We start from the raw sequence: 17,743 nt of genomic DNA, 5'->3' as shown, positions 1-17,743 counted from the left end.
TACTTTACAAAACAACTTTAATAAGTGCATGCATGTCTGATACAATCTGTACTATACAAAGATTTACTGCTGTAAACATTAACTTTATTTGTATTTATTCTGCATCTTGTCTGGCATTGAGAAGTTAAGGAAGAGTGAACCAAACAATCAAAATGTGATACAATTGGAAGGAAAAAAAAAGAAAGTTTCAACTATATACTCATGATTCCAGCAAGATTTTTTTTTTAATAGATAAAATAAAACATACTTTCTGCAAGAATCTCCAGACAAAAATACAGAGAAAGAACCCCAAAATACTGGAGACAAAATAGAAACGCTAGTTTCAGCACTTTGTGGACATTGTCACAACCATTACAGTAAAAAGCATTACAGGGTTGACTGTAGCTTCTTCATGTCAGTTGACTTTCCTCATATTGAGCAGGGAGATAGATACACTTTGGCAACCTGTGCTGTGTGGAAAAACATGTCTTGGGCATGTGAAGCTTTACTTTGAAATCAAATCTTTGACCCTCTTGATGAAGGGGAATGATACGCATACATGTACCCAAGTCACAGAATCATGAACACTGTTTTCAGAAGAAAAAAAACACATTTCCTGCGCATACAGCAGTCTAGTGCAAGTTGAGTTTTTTTTGTTTTGTTTAGGTACTGCATTGGTTCGGTTTTCTGCTGCTTTCATTGCATAGCTCTCCTGGCATGGGCAATGTGGTGGGTGGGACTGTTGTAGGAGATGGGAGATGGAGGGGTGCCATGGTAATGATTGGAGCATGCTGGGTCAGGTCCCCTGTGTGTCTCTGTGCAGGGAGACAAAGGGAGAGAGCAAGAGAGAGAGGAGGAGTGCTGTACTACCTGTTGCTGTTGGACATGGCATAGTGATCTTGTTTCTGCTGAAGGAGCTCAGTGATGGCCAGCAGCTTTTTCAGCACATGCTACAAAGAGAGTAAAAAAGCGAGACAGAGCCATGGTTTACAATCACGACGACATAGCATGTTTCTGTTACTACTGTCATATTAAAAGGGGAAATCAGCAGTTGTACCAATAAAGTGTACACCCTGCCCGTTTTACTAAAAAGCAGAGGGATAGCCTGGAGAAATGTAACCACTAAAATTCAGACACGGATGACCATCCGTGATAACATGGTTAAAACTATAATGTTGACTTGAGGCTATATAGTGTTTGTTTACATTTGCCTTGTTTACACACATTGGAGTGAAATAAGCTTAAATGTTTTGGGTTCTGATGGGATATGACAGTTGAACTAAGCTCATGAGGAATGTGTAAGTTACGATTCTGCTCTTGCCGAGGGTGATTCCTTGATCCACCTCTATGTAGATGACACCATTCTGTACACATCTGGCCCTTCTTTGGACACTTAACAAATCCCCAAACGAGCTTCAATGCCATACAACACCACTTCCGTGGCCTCCAACTGCTCTTAAATGCAAGTAAAACTAAATGCTCTTCAACCGATCGCTGCCTGCACCCGCCTGCCAGACTTGCATCACTACTCTGGACGGTTCTGACTTAGAATATGTGGACAACTACAAATACCTAGGTGTCTGGCTAGACTGTAAACTCCCCTTCCGGACTCATATTAAGCATCTCCAATCCAAAATTAAATCTAAAATCGGCTTCCTATTTCACAACAAAGCCTCCTTCACTCACGCTGCCAAACATACCCTCATAAAACTGACTATCCTACCGATCCTCGCCTTTGGCAATTTCATTTACAAAATAGCCTCCACTCTACTCAGCAAACTGGATGCAGCCTATTACAGTGCCATCCGTTTTGTCACCAAAGCCACATATACTACCCACCACTATGACCTGTATGCTCTCGTCGGGTGGCCCTCGCTACATATTCGTCGCTAGACGAGTTCAAACAGGTGCAGTCAATACAGTTAATAAGTGGAGAACAGGAGGGCTTCTTAAAGAAAAACGAACAGGTCTGTGAGAGCCAGAATTCTTACTGGTTGGTAGGTGATCAAATAATTATGTCATGCAATAAAATGCAAATTAATTACTTAAAAATCATACAATGTGATTTTCTGGATTTTTGTTTTAGATTCCATCTCTCACAGTTGAAGTGTACCTATGATAAATTACAGACCTCTACATGCTTTGTAAGTAGGAAAACCTGCAAAATCGGGAGTGTATCAAACACTTATTCTCCCCACTGTATCTCCCTCACTAACTTTAAGCATCAGCTGTCTGTGCAGCTTACCGATCACTGCAGCTATACACAGCCCATCTGTAAATAGCCCATCCAACTACATACCTCATCCCCATAGTTTTATTTACTTTTTTGCACACCAGTATTTCTACTTGCACATCATCATCTATCACTCCAGTGATAATTTGCTAAATTGTAATTACTATGGCCTATTTATTGCCTTACCCCCTTACGCCATTTGCACACATTGTACAGACTTAATTTTGTTATTGACTGTACGTTTGTTTATTCCATGTGTAACTCTGTGTTGTTGGTGTCACACTGCTTTGCTTTATCTTGGCCAGGTTGCGGTTATAAATGAGAACTTGTTCTCAACTGGCCTACCTGGTTAATAAAAGGTTGAGAAAAAAATTCAAGAATCTATTTAATTGAGAAATCCCCAAATGGGTGAAACAGATTGTCCCTTTAACATAGCCGTTCTAGCCTTTCAATCACTGGTTAAATACACTACATGACCAAAGTATGTGGACACCTGTCGAACATCTATTCCAAAATCATGGGCATTAATATGGAGTTGGCCCCCACTTTGCTGCTATTATAGCCTGCACTCTTCTGGGAAGAATTTCCACTAGATGTTGTGACTTGATTCCATTCAGCCACAAGAGCATTAGTGAGGTTGGGCAGTGATGTTGGGTGATTAGGCTCATCTCAGTCAGCATCCCAAAGGTGTTCTATGGGATTGAGGTCAGGGCTCTGTGCAGGCCAGTCAAGTTCTTCCACACATCTGTTAGATGCATAGAATCGTCTAGAATGTCATTGTATGCTGTTGCGTTAGTTCCAGTGAAATGAAATCTTAAGGGGCCTAGCCCAAACCATGAAAAGCAGCCCCAGACCACCTCCACCAAACTTTACAGTTGGCACTACGCATACCAGGCAGGCAGCGTGCTCCTGGCATTTGCCAAATCCAGATTAGTCTGTTGGACTGCCAGATGGTGAAGTATGATTCATCATGCTAGAGAACACATTTCCACTGCTCCAGAGTCCAATGGCAGCAAACTTTACCCCACTCCAGCTTGGTATTGCGCATGGTATCTTAGGCTTGTGTGCAGCTGCCTGGCCATGGAAACCCATTTCACAAAGCTCCCGACGAACAGTTCTTGTGCTGACGTTGCTTCCAAAGGCAGTTTGGAACTTGGTAGTGAGTGTTGCAACCGAGAACAGACTATTCTTATGCGCTACGCACTCGGTAGTCCCGTTCTGTAAGCATGTGTGGCCTACCACTTCGCAGCTGAAAAGTTGTTGCTCCTAAACGTCTCCACTTGACAACAACAGCACTTAGTTGGCTAACTGACTTGTTGGAAAGGCGGCATTCTATGGCGGTGCCACGTTGAAAGTCACTGAGCTTGAAAGTAAGGCCATTCTACCGCCAATGTCTATGGAGATTGCAAGGCTGTGTGCTCGATTCTATACACCTGTCAGCAACGGGTGTGGTTGAAATAGCCAAATCCACTCATTTGAAGGGGTGTCCACATACTTTTGTATATATAGTGTACATATCTACCTCCATCACTCCAATATCTCTGCACATTGTAAATATGGTATTTGAACTGACCCTGTATATAGCTTCTTCCTTTCTCGTGTTCTTATTTCTATTTCTCGTGTGTTTTTATTATACCCTGCTATTTTTAGTGCTACATTGATAATGATTACTGCATTGTTGGGTTTTCAGCTTGCAAGAAAGGCATTTCACTGTTCTAGTGCAGGTGACATTAAAACTTTACACACCTGCTGTGCTCCCCTCTCGTTGCTCAAGGTGCGGAGGTCGTCTGAGTGCGAGACACAGATCTCATGCAGGGCAGCAAGGTCACGGGACAGGTCTGTCCTAAAGTGCTCTGTAGCTTCAGGGAGGTCAGGGACATTCTAGAAAGGACACAAATGCACACACATTAATGTCGTCCCTAGACATTGGGAGAGAATTGCTATGACGTCTACAAGTACCTAAGAGTTCCAATGATGTCTAGAGGAAATGAAAACAGGTAACCTACACCCAACTCATCCAAAAACATGATCATCCTATGTTTGTTGTTTTTGATGAAGGGGTTCACTCCCTCCATGTAGGGCTCCTGGATTGAAAAGAGGAACACTCCATTACTTTCTGACATACAGATGGTAGAGTTATGAATGGGCGAGTCTGTTTTGCATGGCCCCATGTCCTGGGTAGGTGGAGATTTCACTTGAGCCCAATGGAATGGTCTGAAATGTACAAACTCCAGCCCCCACGCCATGCAAAATAAACTCTCCCAATATTATAACTACTGTTCCCTGAACCAGGTACAACACAAAGCTGTGAAGGATTACACTTTGGTTTGCCTGTGCTTAGATGACACAGGGATAGAAACGTCCCCACACTGAAGCGTAGGAGCTTTAAGGAGGTCTTACCTTAGCACCAAACTCCACCAGGTTAGCCAGGTTCTGGACAGACTTGGCAACCAGAGTGAGGGTACGTCCCGCTGTTGCAGAGGGAGGGTCTACACAAAAAAAACAATTGAACACACACGGATATTAAGTAATGTATGGACATCATACTATTCATTCCAAGCTAAGCAATAATCAATTTCTGAAATACATCGAAGCGTTAACTTTTTATGGCTGCAGGGGCAGTATTGAGTAGCTTGGATGAAAGGTGCCCATATCAAACGGCCTGCTCCTCAGTCATAGTAGCTAATATTTGCATAGAAAACACTGACGTTTCTAAAACTGTTTGAATGATGTCTGTGAGTATAACAGAACTCATACTGGCAGGCAAAATCCTGAGTTGAAATCAAAACAGGAAGTCAGAAATCTGAGCTTGTATGTATTCAGAGTCCCCAATGAAATCCCCTTGAGATATGAATGATGTTGCACTGCCTAGGGGTTCCACTAGATGTCAACCATCAATAGAAATTATAATGAAGCTTCTATGTTGTGGGAGTGAATGAGAGCAGAATATATCAGATGTCCATCAAGCAGCCAATTTGTGATCGTGCTTTTTCCTCATGGTAGTCACTTGCGTTCCATTGCTCACGAACACAAGAAGGAATACTCCGGTTGGAACTTTATTGAAGCTATATGTTAAAAACATCCTAATGATTGATTCTGTACTTAGTTTGAAATGTTTCCTCGACCGGTAATATCAATGGAGTTTTTGTCCGATATAATGCTGACCAGAATTAGCGTTTGGATATGTATACCAAACGCTCTAACAAAAGGTATTTGGCCATAAATAATGGAAATTTTCGAACAAAACAAATATTTATTGTGGACCTGGGATTCCTGCAGTGCTTTCTGATGTAGATCAAAGGTAAGGGAATATTTATCATGTAATTTCTTGTTTATGTTGACGCCATCTTTGCGGCTGTGGTGTTTTTATTTTTGAGCGCCGTCTCAGATTGTTGCATGCGTTTCTTTTTCCGTAAAGTTTTTGGGAAATCTGACACAGCGGTTACATTAAGGAGAGGTATATCTATAATTCCATGTGTATAACTTATCATCTACATTTATGATGAGTATTTCTGTTGAATGATGTGGCTGTGCAAAATCACTTGATGTTTTTGGAACTAGTGAATCTTAATACACCAATGTAAACTCAAAGATTTTTTAAATATAAATATGAACTTTATCAAACAAAACATGCATGTATTGTGCAACATGAAGTCCTATGAGTGTCATCTGATGAAGATAATTCAAGGTTAGTGATTAATTTTATCTTTATTTCTGGTTTTTGTGAATGCTATATTTTGCTGGAAAATGGCTGTGCTTATTGTGGTTTGGTGGAGACTTAACATACGGTAATCGTTTGTAGTGCTTTCGCTGAAAAGCCTATTTGAAAATCGGAGACACTTGTTGGATTAACAACGAGAATAGCTTTAAAATGATATAAGACACATGTATGTATGTTTTAGGAATTTTAATTATGAGATTTCTGTGGTTTGAATTTGGCGCCCTCTATTTTCACTGGAGGTTGTCATATCGATCCCGGTATCAGGATTGCAGCCATAACAGGTTTTAAGCTCACCAGTGATGATGTTGAACATTCTTGGGTTGAGGATGGCAGGACAGATCAGTCTCAGGAACACAAAGCCACTGGAATAGCCAAACAAGAAATCAGTACTTCAAATCAAAATTGTATTCATCACATGTAGAACTTAGTTAAATGTTCCCAATAGAGCTCCCCCTTGACCAAGGGCTTCACCATTCCAATTCTATGCGATGCCTATACATGAGGATTTCAGATCGCAAAGTAGAGTTGTGGTGTCTATAGTTAAGTTACCTGACCACCCGGGTTCTCATAGTGGTGTTGGGCCATTTCTGCTGCACTGACTTCTGTAGACACCCATAGATATATCGTAGAGTTCTGAAAGGGTCAATGAGAGAGAAAATGTGAATACTGGAATATGACTTAAATATACTGTATACACGTCAAACTACCCTATGGATCTACTTTCATGTTTTCAGTAAATTTGTTGGTTTGTCCGATGACATAATAAATTGATTGTACAACAGAAGAACGTCATGATATAAGGTTCAAACTATGGAAATGGTTTCTTACTGGCAGTGTATATTTTACTGGCAGAAAATTAATGGCGGTGGGTGGTGGTACTCTAACCCAATGTTACTTTTCCCTAACCTCAAACTATACCCAACCTTATTCTGACCCTCATTCCAAAACCTAACGTAAGTGATTTCGACCCCTATGCCTAAACTTAAGTTTGTGTTCTGCTGGTCGAATATACACTTCCTTACTTATTAGGGTTGGGCCGATGAACGATGTCATCGGGTGTCGACAATGATTGACAGCCATCATCGATAGGGACTTCATCGTCGATGACAGATGAAAGCCTATTTACACTTGACAAAGCAGAACAGTACAGACACAGTGAAATGTTTTAATTCTAGTCAAATGATCAACTGGGATTGATTCGTCTTTTTGCTAGTCCAAATAAACGAGTCACGATCGACGGTATGACTAAAGTTCGTAAATCACCCAACCCTAATATCACATGTGGATGGTTCCCGTGTTAGTTTGTTGGTATATGCACCGTGGACGTGGTGTGTGTGCTTACGGGGGCAGGATCTCAGCAGCCATGAAGATCTTCTCCACCAGCTCAGACAGGATTAGGAGGAGGTGGGCCAGGTTCAGATGTACATCCTCGTTCTTCTCCAGTTTGGAGGGGTTCAGCTAGAGGGAGGGAGGGAGAAAGAGATGTTTCATCATAGACATACACTGAGTGTACAAAACATTATGAACACCTGCTCTTTCTATGACAGACTGACCAGGTGAAAAGGTATGATCCCTTACTGACGTCACTTGTTAAATCCACTTCAAAATCAGTGTAGATGAAGGGAAGGAAAGGTTTGAGGCTGTTCTGATGCAAAAGGCAGTGCAACTCAATATTAGGAAGGTGTTACATGAGACCTCTTCTTTCACTAGAGTAGGATTTGATGTTGAAAGCAACTGTACAAGATCAATGTTAAATGTCACAGTGTGTAATACCCTCTGTCCCAGAAGAAGAGAGATTCAGAGTCCTGCGGGATCACAACAGAAATTGGGGAATGCCAAGCAGGAACCAAAGTTGAATCTGTGTCATGAGTTACTGTTTTGTCTTCTGGGTAGCCAAAGTACTAATATGATGTTACAAATGTCGAGTGCTCCATTCCACTCAGGAGATAACATGAATAAATAGCTGGGTTGGAGCCCACACACTTCTCAGCTGAAAGAGTTGTGACTAACGTAACTTTACAGATGTTGCCGAAACTATTTTACAAGCCAAAACATATACAGTAGATAGAGCTTGGGCTAAACAAAAACAAGGCTACCTCTAAGTGTGAAAAGCCTTTCTGCATAAATAGAAAGTGTGTGTTTACCTCGCAGGACTGCTTGCTCTCCATGATCTTGAGGATTGTATCTTTGAGGGCGTGGTGGACAAAGGGTGTGGCCGTGGCCTTCATGTACTGCTCCATCAGCGTGCTGGCCAGAGTGGTCGCTCGGAACAGGGTTGTCGCCTCGTCTGGGAAACGTCAGAGAGAGGGGACTTCTCGTCAGCCAACGGTGTGTTTGTCTGTCATTGCTTTCATGTTGAAATCATACTAACACAATCTGCCTCCAAGCATCTACAAATGGAGATACTTCAGGATGATAAAGACCCAGCCAAAGGGAAATGCTATGTTACTAAAATAGCATGATGTCACAAGAACAATAGAATATCTGTAAATATTCATCTCAATACCCTCCATGTTGATCTCTCGGTCGTTGAGTGTCCTGAGTAAGGGGGCCTCTGTCTTCTCGTGTCTGAAGATGCGCAGCAGGATGCTGGCCAGCAGGGTACGGTCCTGCCCACACACATGGGCCAGAGCATAGATCACATGGAACTCCTTCAGCAGGATCAGCTGAGGGACACAGACAGACAGACCGAAGGACAGACTAGGGTCAGTGACACGATGTAAAAACAAGTGGGCGATCATTTTCCACTTATCTTTTTCAAGGACACGTACTCTGCACATCACAATACACTATGTCACCAACTGCTGATCCTTGTTTTGGATGTCTCACTGAGTATGTGTATTAAATCAAATTGTATTGGTCACATACACATATTTAGCAGATGTTATTTCAGGTGTAGTGAAATGCTGGTGTTTCTAGCTCCAACAGTGCAGTAGTATCTAAGAATTTGAAAAACACACAAATCTAAGTAAAAGAATGGAATTAAGAAATATATAAATATTAGCTTGAGCAATATCAGAGTGACATTGACTAACAAAGTAGAATAGAATACAGTACATATGAGATGAGTAAAGCAGTATGTAAACATTATTATAGGGACTAGTGTTCCATTATTAAAGTGGCCAGTGATTCCAAGTCTATGTAGATAAGGCAGCAGGGTTGTGTAACCAGGTAACTGCAAATCCTTGTTTTTGATGTCTCACTGAGTGTGTGCTGGTCATTATACCTTTGTTGGAGATGGAAACAAGCCTTTTGCTGCACCTGCGATAACATCTGCAAAACTGTGTACACGACCAATAAACTTTGATTTGACTTAATCCTACATTGATGAAATCATGAATTATCCTCATTAGTAGGGTATGTCTGACCTCTTTGAACTCGCTATACTCCTCCTCAGGCATGATTTTCTCCATGGAGTAGCGGGCTCGGACTCTCAGAGAGCCTGGCTCGATGCCCTTCAGAGGCACGTGGGAGCTCAGAGGGAACCACTCGTCTATCATCTGGCCCTTCTGTAGGCGGCTCAGCTGGCAACGCATGAACACTGAGGCAGAGGGAGAGAGAGATGAAGATTGAGTGGAACACAGGGGCACTAACACACTGCCGCAAGTCATTTCTCATATCGATATGGAATGGGATTATAAAAGGAGAGGGTTTGACATGGCTAGTCCAAGTAGTACGGTGACTCACAGATGTCACTTTCTTTGCTCTTCTTTGTCTTATTGCTCAGGCTGATTTCAAACCTGTTGATTTCACTTGACAAGTCACTGAGGGGAATACAAAAAATGTCAGTCAATGTAAAGAACCCAAACATGATAGCTAATCATTGTATCAATGCAATATTATGGACATATTACTAAGTGCAGTGAGAAGTTATGGTATAAGTGAAAGTATATGGAAGCCAAATACAAAATGTCCATTTCACACTAAATTGCCATTGAATGTACCATCTACTGCATCTTGCCTATGCCGCTCTGTACCATCACTCATTCATATATCTTTATGTACATATTCTTTATCCCTTTACACTTGTGTGTGTATAAGGTAGTAGTTTTGGAATTGTGAGCTAGATTACTCGTTGGTTATTACTGCATTGTCGGAACTAGAAGCACAAGCATTTCGCTACACTCGCATTAACATCTGCTAACCATGTGTATGTGACAAATAAAATTTAATTTGAATGGAGTTGTAATTGGGACTGACTCAAAGATGAACTCTTCTGTGAAGACGGGGTTCTGGCCCTCTCGGGGGTGGGTCTTGGCCACCTGCACATTGTTCAGGTAGATGTTGCAGTAGGGGTTGGTGAAGTGCTTCACAGGCAGCTTGTGGGCCTCCTCCACATAAAGGACCAGGCTGCTCACCTGATGGGACACACACACACCAGGACGACAGACAGTCGGGTTTCTGATGCCTCAGCTGGCTGGAGTAAGGTGCATGGAACACCACAGTAGCGGGTTTGAATCTCGCATTGGGTCACATACAAGCCACTTTGGATAATGGCATAATATCAAATGAACATATTGGTAAATGAACATATTGGTAAACAATCTTTAAAAAAAAAGATGATTGATGCATAGGGTTTGTTCTTTGGGAAGTTGAGGCCCAACTTGCATTTCAAGATTCAATACTGTATTGCCATATCAAACAAATGTGTTTGATTTACTATGCATACATGTGGCAAATGCATTTTCTGAAATGCACAATGCAAACAGCATTTGACTGGAATTGCCAGTGTTTGTACCTGTCGGAGCCTCTTGTTGGGAGTGGGCTGGGTGGGTTTCCTAAGGTTACTGCAGAACGTGTGCAGACATTTCATCCAGTCCTACAGAGAGGAAAGAACACTGTAATACTACAGAAAGGTGTGATTGGGACAGAACATCCAGACAGACAAACAAAGAGGGATCGGTACAAACCTGTGCCTGTTCAGGAGTCTCGCCAGCGAAGTAGAATATGTACTGTTCCTCGCTAAAGTGCTGGACCACAACTTGGAAACAGTTTGGTCTGCAAACAGGACAGCCAGGTATTACTGAACAAGTACGTGCCCAATTGAATGTATCCAATTGATCAAACTCAGAATTGATCAAATTCAGACTGCGGAGAACTAAGTACAAAACTCAGCACAACACGGCAACAAAAATAAAATAAAAAATACATTTGACATTTTGCTCTCATCCAGAGTGAATTACAATTAATGCATTCATCTTAAGATAGCTAGCTGAGACAACCACATAATATCAGTTGTAGTAAGTACATTTTCCCTCCGTAAAGTAGCTATTGTTATTTTGCAATGATTCGTTCTTGTCAATGTCCACTCAGATCAACGTGCGTCTCACCTGCCAAACAGACTGTCGTGCACACCGTACACGGAACACACACTCAGGTCAATCAGACCTTTGGGTTTGGTGGCTCTCTTCTCACTCTCAAAGTAGATGAGCTGGGCGTCGTTCCCCTCCAGGATGAAGTAGAGGTTCTTCCACCGCTTACCTTTGCCTGGAGATGGTGATAGGTTTAGGGAGGATAGGAGAAGACGTCAGGTCAATTTCCAAATTCTCTCTCATCTGCCTGCACTTCTTCACTCCCTCAAGTTTATGGAGGAGTTTACACCATATTTAACACACTAGTCCTTTCCTTTTAAATATGGGGGGGGTGGTATACCAGTGACCACTTCAGGGAGAAGTAAGAATAATGGAAACAGGCTACGGTCTAGATTACATTTGCAGACATTTGAGGTTCCATTCTCTGTAGAAAAATCAAGAGTAAAAACAAATTGGTACCTTTGTTACCAACTCAGTGGCCTTGCGGTTAGAGTGTCTGCCCTGAGATTGGAAGGTTGTGAGCTGAGTCATACCAAAAAAACGGGACCTGATGAGTCTCTACGTGACACTCAGCATAAAGGAGATAGATTGGGGGTAAGGCCCTGCGATAGACTAGCGTCTTGTCCAGGGGGTATACTTGTACATCAAGCTGCCTCACGTTTTAGAAACAGGCTCCTGTTCTATGACCCGTTCCAGTTTGCAAGCAAAGGCTCATACAAGGCTACTTACAGGTGAAGTTGGAAGTTTACATACAACTTAGACAAACACATTTAAACTCAGTTTCACAATTTCTGACGTTTAATCCTAGTAAAAATGCCCCGTTTTAGGATTACCACTTCATTTTAAGAATGTGAAATGTCAGAATAATAGTAGAGTGATTTATTTCAGCTTTTATTTCTTTCATCACATTCTCAGTGGGTCAAAAGTTAACATGCACTCAATTAGTATTTGGTAGCATTGCCTTTACATTGTTTAACTTGGGTCAAACACTTCAGGTAGCCTTCCACAAGCTTCCCACAATAAGTTGGGTGAATTTTGGCCCCGTCCTCCTGACGTAACTCAGTCAGGTTCGTATGCCTCCTTGCTCACACACGCTTTTTCTATAGGATTGAGGTCAGGGCTTTGTGATGGCTACTTCGATACCTTGACTTTGTTGTCGTTAAGCCATTTTGCCACTCTGGAAGTATGCTTGGGGTCATTGTTCATTTGGAAGACCCATTTGCGACCAAGCTTTAACTTCCTGACTGATGTCTTGAGATGTTGCTTCAATAATATCCACATAATTTTTCTTCCTCATGACGCCATCTATTTTGTGAAGTGCACCGGTCCCTCCAGCATTAAAAACACCCCCACAACATGATGCTGCCACCCCTGTGCTTCACGGTTGGGATGGTGTTCTTTGGCTTGCAAGTTGTTTCATCAGACCAGAGGATATTTCTCCAAAAAGTACGATCTTTGTCCCCATGTGCAGTTGCAAAACGTAGTCTGGCTTTTTTATGGCGGTTTTGGGGCAGTGGCTTCTTCCTTGCTGAGCGGCCTTTCAGGTTGTCGATACAGGACTCGTTTTACTGTGGATATAGATATATTTGTATCTGTTTCCTCCAGCATCTTCACAAGGTCCTTTGCTGTTGTTCTGGGATTGATTTGCACTTTTCGCACCAAAGTACGTTCATCTCTGGGAGACAGAACGCCTCTCCTTCCTGAGCGGTATGACGGCTGCGTGGTCCCATGGTGTTTAAACAATAGTACGCACAGATAAACGTGGTCATCTTCAGGTGTTTGGAAATTGCCCCCAAGGATGAACCAGACTTGGAGGTCTACAATTGTTTTTCTGAGGTCTTGGCTGATTTCTTTAGATATTCCCATGATGTCAAGCAAAGAGGCACGGAGTTTGAAGGTAGGCCTTGAAATACATCCACAGGTACACCTCCAATTGATGTCAATTAGCCCATCAGAAGCTTCTAAAGCCATGACATAATTTTCTGGAATTTTCCAAGCTGTTTAAAAGCACAGCATGGTTGCATCAATGCCTAGTACGGCAATTGCTCAGCCTCCATCGGCAAGGCACGACAGAGGGTAGTGCGTACGGCCCAGTACATCACTGGGGCTAAGCTGCCTGCCATCCAGGACCTCTACACCAGGCAGTGTCAGGGGAAGGCCCTAAAAATGGTCAAAGACCCCAGCCATAGACTGTTCGCTCTACTACCGCATGGCAAGCAGTACCAGAGTGCCAAGTCTAGGACAAAAAGGCTTCTCAACAGTTTTTACCCCCAAGCCATAAGACTCCTGAACAGGTAATCAAATGGCTACCCGGACTATTTGCAATGTGTGTGTCCCCCAAACCCCTCTTTACGCTGCTGCTACTCTGTTTATCATATATGCATAGTCACTTTAACTATACATTCATGTACATACTACCTCAATTTGGCAGACCAACCAGTGCTCCCGCACATTGGCTAACCCGGCTATCTGCATTGTGTCCCGTCAGTCACCACCCCCTCTTTTACGCTACTGCTACTCTCTGTTCATCACATATGCATAGTCACTTTAACCATTACTAAATGTACATATTCAAATCAGCCATACTAACCGGTGTCTGTATGTAGCCTCGCTACTTTTATAGCCTGTCTTTTTACTGTTGTTTTATTTCTTTACTTACCCATTGTTCACCTAATACCTTTTTTGCACTATTGGTTAGAGCCTGTAAGTAAGCATTTCAATGTTGTATTCGGTATTCGTGACAAATAAACTTTGATTTGACTTAGCGCATGCAAACTTCTGACCCACTGGAATTGTGATACAGTGAATTATAAGTAAAATAATCTGTAAATTACTTGTGTCATGCACAAAGTAGATGCCCTAACCGACTTCCCAAAACTATAGTTTGTTAAGAAGAAATTTGTGGAGTGGTTGAAAAACGAGTTAATGACTACAACCTAAGTATGTAAACTTCCGACTTCAACTGTACCTTTGTTGAATAGGAGGTAGCCTTTCTTGACAATGTTTTTGTAGAACGCATCTTTCGTTTTCCGTCTGATAGTGTTATAGATCTCCTTGCCGTCCACCAAATCTGAGAGCACTTGTTCCTGGTGCTGAAATACAAACATGAATGTCAATAAAACAGCACAATTAAATGAAATACATGTAAATCTATTGCCTTCTCAAAGTGATATGATAGGGGTCGCATAACTATGGAGGTCTCTGAACTCAGGCTTACCTGCACTGAAACAGCATCTTTCAGGTTGTAGCCCTCTACAATCTGCTCCTTCTTATAATGGTCCACAATGTCATCAACACTGTCAAAGAGAGAGAGAGATAGAGAGAGAAGAGACTGAGCACAGCAGTTATTTCTACTGACCAGCAGTGACCATCATAACGCTTCAGACTTAATAGTATTTAGTACTTTCTGTATAAGCTACATTTCTATGTGGGACTGTAAACCTGGATATCACAACATATTTATACAATTATAGGTAAGGCCACAGGGTTTTCCTAACCAGTTATTTTCTGATTCTATTGAATGCCTCCCTCATGGTTGATGTTTACTGCACTGGGAGACAGTATGAGCCCCCATCACACATACCTGTTATAGTACCTCCCCCCCATCATGTACTGATTGTTGGGGGTGGGGCATATCTTAAACCTTTGGATGTTCTCATTAGTGCGAAAAAACAGTGAGTAATCCCCGGGTGTGTTGTCTGACGGCCGGACCAGGAAGCTGCACACTTGACCAACTAAATGAAAGAGAGCGAGAGAAACTCACTGATATTGTTGGCATTAACATGTTTAGTATTGATGTTTTACTACCAATACATTATCGGAACATATATTTCGGCAACAGAACATTTTGTTGATAACAAGAGCACATAGAAATGGGAATGTAACCCCCACTGTGCAGAGAGAGTATACCCATCATCAGAAGGCTATAGTGAGGATCATGTAATAAGTATAGTGGTACCTGTCATCAGAAGGTTATAGGCCTCCTGTTTGCTGATCTTGCCGTGATACCAGCTAAAGACAGGATGGACCATTGGAGAGTGTAGAGGGAAAGAAAACTGACAGATCAATATGTGCTGGGTTAAAAAGGGGCAGTGAGGGGTTTCAGAAGGGTCGGATCAGTCTAGGATGATGAATCACAACTTGATAGATCCTGTTGGACTTGGTCAATTGTGACATCAGAAAGCAAATTTAGTCTGAATTAATTAACTGAAAAAATAAATAAATTGATGCTTGATTTGTGAAATGTATTTTTCACATTCTACAGTCCGTCTTCGGGAGGCTGGCAAACAAAATAAACACACCTAGATATACAGCCGGATTGTGTTTGTATCAGAGTCACAAACTACGTCATAGACTTCACTGAGCCGCATGGATGCAAACATGGACTATGTCAATGTCACTAACGACGTATGCTGTATACACTAGAGGTCGACCGATTATGATTTTTCAACACTGATACAGATTATTGGAGGACCAAAAAAGTCGATACCGATTAAATATTGGCCGATTTCTGATTTGCAATAATGATAATTACAACAATACTGAATTAACACTTATTTTAACTTCATATAATACATCAATAAAATCAATTTAGCCTCATAAATAATGAAACATGTTCAATTTGGTTTAAATAAAAACAAAGTGTTGGAGAAGAAAGTAGAAGTGCAATATGTGCCATGTAAGAAAGCTAACGTTTAAGTTCCTTGCTCAGAACATGAGAACATATGAAAGCTGGTGGTTCCTTTTAAAATGAGTCTTCAATATTCCCAAGTAAGAAGTTTTAGGTTGTAGTTATAATAGGAATTATAGGACTATTTCCCTCTATACCATTTGTACCATGCGCTAACTAGCTAGCCATTTCACTTCGGTTACACCAGCCTCATCTCGGGAGTTGATAGGCTTGAAGTCATAAACAGCGCAATGCTTGACGCACAACAAAGAGCTGCTGGCAAAACACAAAGAAAGTGCTGTTTGAATGAATGTTTACATGCCTGCTTCTGCCTACCACCGCTCAGTTAGATACTTCTATGCTCAGTCAGATTATATGCAACGCAGGACACGCTAGATAATATCTATTACTATCATCAACCATGTGCAGTTAACTAGTGATTATGATTGATTGATTGTTTTCATAAGATAAGTTTAATGCTAGCTAGCAACTTACCTTGGCTTACTGCATTCGCGTAACAGGCAGTCTTCTTGTGGAGTGCAACGAGAGAGAGGCAGGTCGTTATAGCGTTGGACTAGTTAACTGTAAGGTTGCCAGATTGGATTCCCCGAGCTGACAAGGTGAAAATCTGTCATTCTGCCCCTGAACGAGGCAGTTAACCCACCATTCCTAGGCAGTCATTGAAAATAAGAATGTGTTCTTAACTGACTTGCCTAGTTAAATAAATAATGTTTTTTTTTTTTTTTAAATCTGCCAAATCGGTGCTCAAAAATACCGATTTCCGATTGTTATGAAAACTTGAAATCGGCCCTAATTAAAATCGGCCATTCCGATTAAAATCGGCCGACCTCTCGTATACACCACACTCCCCTTCACAACAGGAAACATATGTTGGATAGAAGATATTCTAACCATGGGTTGCGTGCAGAGGCAGCCAGAAGGTGGGGATATAATGAACTTCCAAAGATATTTTTAGACAGCCTATGAGCCATTTTAACAAATGAAGCTCGCCTATTGAGTTGATGTTCTCTGTGTGTGTGTGTGTGGGGGGGGTTTGGATAGCATGGCCACCTAGGAGAATAAAAATAAACTTACACTTTGCCCTCATGTGGGTCCTCCTCCCGTCCCTGAAAACAAGAACAATGTTAGTTCAACCAATCAGTGAAGCAGTAGAGACAAATTTAAAAGACAGAAAATACTTATAAAACGGCTACCATTGCCACCTGGGTAAAAAAAAAAAAAATGTAACGTTTAAAAAAAAGGTTGAAGGCGTTTTCAAATGGCAAACCACAACAGTTTCCCAAATGGTACCATATTTACTTTAGTAGTGCAGAACATAGTGTACAGTTTGGGGCACAATGAATGGTGTCTGGTTAGAGCTGATCTTAAGCCTGTGCAGAGCACTGATCTTTAACTCACCACCTCCTCCACTAGATCCTCTACAATGAGGCCCTGCTCCTCTGTCCTCACGTTGGTCACCCACATCCAGCCGTCATCCAGTTCATTGTGAACGATAAACATGTCCCCTTTCAGGAAGCTGACGGACAGGAGAGGAGGAACAGGTCAATGTTTTGCTACACATGTACTTACACTTGCGTCTCCATTTACACAAAAAATAACACTGTTTTCCTCAATAATGATTGTCTATTTAGTTAAGAGATCTAAAGGCTGTGTGGGTTCCTTGAGGCTTTACAGCTAATCGCCGACTGAACTAGTTTGTGGACACCCCTTTAAATTAGTGTATTCAACTATTTCAGTCACACCTGTCAGGTGTATAAAATCGAGCACACATCCATGCAATCTCTATAGACAAACATTGACTGTAGAAT

The 17,743-nt window shown here is 41.7% G+C and overlaps 1 protein-coding gene across 9 annotated transcripts in view; it reads right to left on the bottom strand.

The window, feature by feature from the left end:
- The window catches only part of LOC112247269 (ras GTPase-activating protein 1), a 49,329-nt gene continuing 31,586 nt past the window's right edge, over positions 1-17,743 (bottom strand). For 7 of the 9 annotated variants that reach the window (XM_024415979.2, XM_024415988.2, XM_042320363.1 and 4 more), the window contains 22 exons: positions 17,334-17,451; positions 17,010-17,041; positions 15,204-15,256; positions 14,829-14,979; positions 14,463-14,541; positions 14,214-14,337; positions 11,264-11,420; positions 10,844-10,931; positions 10,672-10,752; positions 10,134-10,291; positions 9,621-9,697; positions 9,302-9,474; positions 8,440-8,599; positions 8,078-8,220; positions 7,276-7,391; positions 6,956-7,060; positions 6,483-6,566; positions 6,228-6,295; positions 4,613-4,701; positions 4,219-4,296; positions 3,959-4,093; positions 1-929 (listed from right to left, as the gene is read on the bottom strand). In XM_024415979.2, coding sequence (XP_024271747.1) covers positions 846-929; positions 3,959-4,093; positions 4,219-4,296; positions 4,613-4,701; positions 6,228-6,295; positions 6,483-6,566; positions 6,956-7,060; positions 7,276-7,391; positions 8,078-8,220; positions 8,440-8,599; positions 9,302-9,474; positions 9,621-9,697; positions 10,134-10,291; positions 10,672-10,752; positions 10,844-10,931; positions 11,264-11,420; positions 14,214-14,337; positions 14,463-14,541; positions 14,829-14,979; positions 15,204-15,256; positions 17,010-17,041; positions 17,334-17,451 — 2,353 coding nt within the window. In that variant the 3' untranslated portion in view covers positions 1-845. Of the gene's footprint in view, positions 930-3,958; positions 4,094-4,171; positions 4,297-4,612; positions 4,702-6,227; positions 6,296-6,482; positions 6,567-6,955; positions 7,061-7,275; positions 7,392-8,077; positions 8,221-8,439; positions 8,600-9,301; positions 9,475-9,620; positions 9,698-10,133; positions 10,292-10,671; positions 10,753-10,843; positions 10,932-11,263; positions 11,421-14,213; positions 14,338-14,462; positions 14,542-14,828; positions 14,980-15,203; positions 15,257-17,009; positions 17,042-17,333; positions 17,452-17,743 lie in introns of all 9 variants that reach the window. The other 2 variants (XM_024415996.2, XM_024416003.2) reach the window with 2 other exon arrangements.

The sequence above is a fragment of the Oncorhynchus tshawytscha genome, linkage group LG04 (assembly GCF_018296145.1).
Source record: "Oncorhynchus tshawytscha isolate Ot180627B linkage group LG04, Otsh_v2.0, whole genome shotgun sequence".
NCBI classification, from domain to species: domain Eukaryota; kingdom Metazoa; phylum Chordata; class Actinopteri; order Salmoniformes; family Salmonidae; genus Oncorhynchus; species Oncorhynchus tshawytscha.
The sequence above is the reverse complement of the archived record's forward strand: the minus strand, read 5'-3'. Positions and strand labels throughout refer to the sequence as shown.